Source organism: Hordeum vulgare, chromosome 2H (genome assembly GCF_904849725.1).
Source record: "Hordeum vulgare subsp. vulgare chromosome 2H, MorexV3_pseudomolecules_assembly, whole genome shotgun sequence".
NCBI classification, from domain to species: domain Eukaryota; kingdom Viridiplantae; phylum Streptophyta; class Magnoliopsida; order Poales; family Poaceae; genus Hordeum; species Hordeum vulgare.
The window spans coordinates 121,847,926-121,854,040 of record NC_058519.1 but is presented as its reverse complement, the minus strand read 5'-3'; the positions used below and the strand labels follow the sequence as shown (position 1 = coordinate 121,854,040).

Here is a 6,115-nt window from a genome sequence, read left to right as displayed (position 1 = left end):
TCGATAAGCCACCCCATGGCATCTGCCGTGAGAAAACGACAACAAATTGCCTTCTGCCATCCTAGCAAACACACGAGATCACACGAGCACATTGATATCATTGTGAGATCCGGCCATGCTGAAGAAAGAGTGCCAAATCCAGAGATCTTGGGAAGCCATGGCCTCAAATAGGACGGTGCAAGCTCGGACATGGCCCTGCCAAGCAGAAGGGCAGTTTTTCCACTTCCAGTGCATACAATCTATGTTGCCAAGCATCCGTGGGACCCTCCTACTAGCATTCATTGCGGGCAATCGTGTTGTACCATTAGCAGTTGGCTCTCTTAAGTACTCCGGTTCAAACACAACTATGACAGTTTTGCAAAACCTATACATGGACTCAAGGCATGTGGACTCACTCATTCGAACATACTCATCAATGAGATCATCTCAAACTCCGTATGCAAGCAACCGAATGGCAGGAGTGCATTTCTCATAAGAGGAGAAGCTAATCTTTTCAAGGGTATCCCTCCTACACTCAAAATAGTTATCATACTCGACCACCCCCTCCCGAATAAGGTTGAACACATGTCTAGCCATACGAAAACGATATCGAAACATGTGATGTTTGAAGAGCGAGTTTGGCATCTCGAAGTAGTTCTTCCAAAATAGGAAATGGTCACTCTCCCGATTGAGATTCAGCGTCGGCGTATGCCCTGGTACGGAACCCCTAAACTACGGCCGCTCCACATTGTGTGATCATGGACGATCAACGCAGCTGCCATGATGTCCTCATCGCTGGATGAAGAATCATCTGAATCACAAAGAACCTTGTAGAAAAGAACTCATCGTCGTAGTACAATTGTACCTTGCGGGCAAAGCGCCGAACACTTTGCAGGCGTCCTCGAAGAATCCGGTGAATGAGGAGCCTCATGCCCCAACAAGACAAAGTAGTGGAGCAGGGAGACAACGACGATGGGAAATGAGGCTGTTGGGAGGGTGAGTCTACGGGCAGTTGGGTGGCGACGACGGCAAAAGTGGGATATGGGGCGGGCGGGAGCGTTGGAGGGGAAGGGGGAGAGGAAAACGATGTACGTGCCATGGACTCACGGGTGAGGGAGAAGAAAAGGGCGGGCGACGCGGGCATCCGTCCCATGTCCTCGTCGACGCAAATCCAGCCCAAATTTAAGCCTGGAATAAATCGTGCAGGGACAAAAAAATGAACGCGCGTCTGCTTCAATCAACGTGTTAGGCTCTATTTTATGTGTGCGACGATAAAATGTATCGGTCGGTTGGAGTTGCTCTAACGGTTTTCAATATTCAACATGTGCGGACGTTACGGTAGGTCCGACCGCGTGCAAACAACCCTCCCTGCGTTTGCTTCGTGTTTACAGAAAAAAAAATGAAACACTGAACGAATCGGTATAGAAATACAATCTCTTCCTAATAATAAAGTAAATACGGTTTCTGCCGTCCGTCGTGGCTGTTTTGTAGAAAAGCCCCTGACATTGTACATATTCGACCCGCACTACCAATTTAAGTGGGAAAAACAATTCAGTTTTACATAAACCCCCTTCTCCCCAGTTTCTAATAAATCAACCCGCAGCCCAGCTGCTCTCGCATGCATCCAGCGACGGGGCAGACGGATCGAACCCGCAGCCCAGCTGCTCCCGCGTGCATCGAGCGACGGGGCAGGCAGATCGAGGCACAGACCCATGGCGGGCTGAGCAGTCAACGAATCCGGCAGCGGGACAGACGGATCGATGGAGAGGTAGCTGGAAGCAGCGGGCTACAAGGCCATGGGGTGATGCGGTTCCCTGGCAACGCATCCGGCTGCTCCGGCGTGGATCCGACGCGTGGCGGACGGATCGACGGAGATGTGGCCGGAGGCGTCAGACTGATCAATGGAGAGGTAGCTCGAGGTGGCGAGCTCCAAGGCCATGCGGTGATGCGGTTCCCTGGCGGCGCATCCGGCTGCTCCGGCGTGGATCCGACGCGTGGCGGACGGATCGAGGAAGATCTGACCGGAGGCGTCGGACTGATCAATGGAGAGGTAGCTGGAGGCGGCGAGCTCCACGAGAGGCAGGGTGCTACGATTCCATGGCGGCTCCCTTCCCTGGACCATTCCAACCATGTGATCCGGATTGTCGCGCGATGTGTATGGGTCGGCTTTGGAGATGCCCGTGCACCTCGTATGTTGTACTGTATATTGTACGCAGCGTATGGTTCGATTACCACTGGTACCGGAGCTACTCATTGTTCACGCGACCTGGACGTGGCGCACGCAAAAAAGAAAAGGAAAAAAGCAAAGCGAGCGCAAGAGGAAGTGACTGATCCAGGCAACGTTGGTGGGACAAGCAAGGGCGAGCACCATCATGCCAGTACTAGTCACCGATCGGACAGCGTGCTCGCCTCCCAAGGCCACAATAATTTGCCTGCGCAAACGGGCACCCCCCCATCACCAGCTGACTTCCTGCACTGCACCACCACCGTCGTGTCACTCCTTCCCGGCGCCTTCCTCCTCCACCTCCTCCTCTCCTCCTCTGGTCGCATCGCATGGAAGGGGTAAAAAAACGGAAGCCTCTTCGAACAAGCAGCAGTCGACGGGCATATTATAGGAAGAAGAAAACATACGCACTCCATTAGTTTTGGCAGGCTTGCCTTGCATGTGTATGGCCTGTGCTCAGGCCGTCAGGTCGTTGGTCAATAAAGATGAGAAAATAAACCACGGTGCAGCAGTAGATGCCATGCGATGCCACCGCGCCAGCCTGCAGCACCGTGGCGCCACTGCAGGCGGGCCGTTCTGACCGGTCAGTCCGGGGGGCCCCGCCGTGCGATGGTCCAACGGGAACGGAGTAGGCGACCAAGTGCGCTGCTGCTGAATGGCGGTGTGATGTGCTGCTGATCTCAGCATCCGATGCCATCCCGTGTGCGTCGTGTCGTCCCTCTCCTGGACCTACCAAACAACACAAGAGGGGAGAGATGCCAAACAGCTATAGTATTTGGTTAACTTCTAAGCAAGATCTATACTAGTACTCCAGTACCAGTAGTCAGTAGCAACTTGCATCTTTCAGATGGAGTGTCATGTCGAATGTGCTAATGCACGCCGATCTATCTGGCCGTGTTGTTTTTTTTACTTGAAAACGAACACTCTGCTCTTACTTCGGAAGAGAAAAGCAGAGGCACCAAGCTCAAAACAAGCATCAGTACCAGGTATCGAGCATCATCTGTCAAGTGGCACTACCAAGGAATGGCAGCCAGCCCACGGTAAAACGAACCCACAATTAGTAGCAGTACAGCTCCGGATGGCCTACAAGAGTCAGTCAGTAGGGTTGCAGAGAAAAGGTTGCACTAAAATTCCTGCATTCAGAGGATAAAGATGACACGAGCGGCCTCAGAATCAACATTTATGCTCCTATTTACAGAGGAAATGGATGGATGGATGAAGCTCCCGAAGCAAGCAGCGAGTTAGAACTGGAGTAGAAGTGTCTGATGATCACTCACTGGGCAGGCAGAGGAAAATCGAGCTCGATCTCTAGGAGTAGTATGAACAAATTGGACTGCTTTAATTTAATTTATCTCTACCAGCAGGCAGGCTGACTAGCTAGCAACTGCGGCTAATCCTTCGCTCCGCTCCTTATTATTACTATTACACTTCCACTCTCCACACGATCTTCTCGCCGCGGCCTCCGGCGCCGGCGCCACCGTGCGCGTGGGCGCGCTCTGCGGCCGCCGCGACGCGGGCGGGGTGCACGGCGATGGACTTGGCGCGGTCGCCGTGCGGCGGCAGCTCGCAGGCCTCGCCGACGGAGCCGGACCTGATGTCGGCGGGCGGGATGAAGCAGTCCACCGACAGCCCCGGGACGTTGAAGGCCACCTCCTCGATGCTCCAGGCCTCCTCCATCCGCGTCTTGGTGTGGCTCATGGCCGCCTCGCCGAACCGGAACAGCGTCACGGCGGAGCGGCCCGCGTGCGCGATCACGATGCCTTCCACGGCGCGGTAGTCCTCCAGGCACGAGCTGATGGTGGTCTCCCAGTACACGGCGTCGCCGCCCGAGTGCGGCTGGATGCGGGTCAGGTGCGAGTCCTCGATGTGCACGATGAGCCCCGTGCGCTGGCTGAAGTAGCCGAACAGCACGTGCCGGATGATCTCCGCCGGCCCCTCGCTCCGCAGCTTCAGCGTCTGCGGATCCGCCGACAGCTTCAGGATGAAGCAGTCCTCACCGTTCACCTTCTTCTCGCCGACGCACCGCGCCTCCGCGAACAGGCCGGCCGTCGTCAGCGGATCAAGACCCTGCATTGCAATTTGCAAGTTGGGGGTAAGAAGATTTGCGAGGTGGTGGGAGAAAATGGAGGGGAGAAGCTAAATAAAGGTGGCAATGTCGAGACCTGCAGGACGCGGCGGAGCGGGCGAACCGGGCCTTTAGCGGCGTGGGCGCCTAGCCAGGGGGTGTGGCGCCAGACGAGGCGGCCGTTGCAGCCGGCGTGGACCTTGCTGCCGCCGACGGCTAGCTCGACGTACCACATGCCGGGGGCCATCGTCCAGAGCACGAAGCCGCCCTGCTCGACGGCAGCGGTGCCGCGGCCGCTGGGCCCGCGGTTCTTGACGACGCGCGTCGCCGTCTCGAACTCGGACGCCACCATCCGCACCTTGCCCATGGCGTAGGCGTTCCTCACCGACTGCAGCATCTTGTAGCCGCCGGACGCCGCCATGTACTGCTGCAGGATGTACTGCGCGGACGACGACTCCTGCGAATTCCCACAGCGGTGAAGTGAGTACCGGATGCACGACCAAAAGCGGCATCACCTGGACGCGAACCAACAGGAGATGTGGACGTACAATGGGGGTGCCCTTGATGGAGAGGAGAGGCAGCGGGTCGGCCAGGTTGGACGAGATTGGCGCGAGCGGCGCGCCCATGACGCCGAGCAGGAGGCGGAGGTCGGAGTGCCGGAACGAGCCGCTCGAGCCGCCGGGGCCGGCGGAGGCGGAAGCCATGGACGGGGTGCGCGTGAGGTGGCCGCGGACCCAGTGCCCGAACCCCTCCCGCCGGCCGGAGTCCTCTCCGACGAAGTCCCCGGCGGCGAGGCGGTCGGCGTCGGGGCCCTCAATGAGCGGCTCGAGCACCTCGCCACCCGGCCGAAGGCTGCCAGACCGCGGTATGAGCTGCTCCGGGAGGTACTGCTGCTGCTGCTGCTTGTCTGGGGGCGGCGGCTGCGCCTTGCGACGGCGCGGGATGAGCATTCTGGCCGGCGACGCGCTCCTGGCCGGGGTCTTCCCCCGGGACCTGGCCGGCGAGAGCCCGCGCACCACCTCCTCCTTGAGAGCGGCGAAGAAGCCCTGCTTCCTCTCCTTGTCCATCGCGGAACTCGGCTGGGGGCTCTAATAGGGACGCGAAAGGATCTGCTTGCTTCACGAGGAGGGCATGGAGAGTGCGGGCGGCCAGGAGTGGAGTACAAGGAGGGCAGTGGGGAAAAATGTGAAGCGAGCGCGAGAGGTAGACGGCGACGGACGGGGGTGAGGAGTGAGACTGTGATGAGAGATGAGACGGAAAAAGAAGGCGGAAAAGAGGAAAAGATAAAGGGCGGGGCGGGCGAGATGGGGAAACCGTCTGACGTGAGTGAGAGCGCAGGGGCCAAAGGGAAAAGAGGCGAGGTGGGGATGTCGGACTCTGGATGAGACGAGATGTGTGTCTGGGCTTGCTCGATGCGTACTACCATGGCATGGCTCGTGCTCTCGCCACTGTCGCTCACACACACACACACACACACACACACACACACACACACAAACGGTGAGGCCGAGCACACCGTGGAAGTGGAACGGAGCTGGAATCTGGATGAGTTTTTTGAACTTCTGTCACGAGCCGCCCCGGTTTAGTGGAGGATAATTGAGCGCCGTGTCGCCGTCATGCGTGCTTCTTTTCATGTGGTATAGTTGCATGCATGTGGTGCCAAGATGGATGTGGGGCGAGCGGGTAGTAGGTAAAATTCGACGTGTTGTTTTCGGCTCCTATCCATCCATCCATCCATCAGAGCTAAATTTCAGGGTCCGTAGCTGTCGATCTTACTGGTAAGCAGTCGGCACGCCGCTCCTTGATTCAAGGCTCGCCGCATGCGTTGCGTTTGCCTTCTCTTTCGA

General features: G+C 57.5%; 1 protein-coding gene across 1 annotated transcript; it reads right to left on the bottom strand.

Annotated features, from left to right (window-relative positions):
* Positions 1-3,322: 3,322 nt before the first annotated feature.
* On the bottom strand, positions 3,323-5,642 carry LOC123425477. The gene is made up of 3 exons (XM_045109180.1): positions 4,817-5,642; positions 4,366-4,725; positions 3,323-4,270 (listed from the first exon to the last, which is right to left on the bottom strand). Exons 1-3 carry the CDS (start codon positions 5,333-5,335, stop codon positions 3,626-3,628), a joined length of 1,524 nt encoding a protein of 507 aa, XP_044965115.1. The 5' UTR covers positions 5,336-5,642; the 3' UTR covers positions 3,323-3,625.
* Positions 5,643-6,115: the final 473 nt, after the last annotated feature.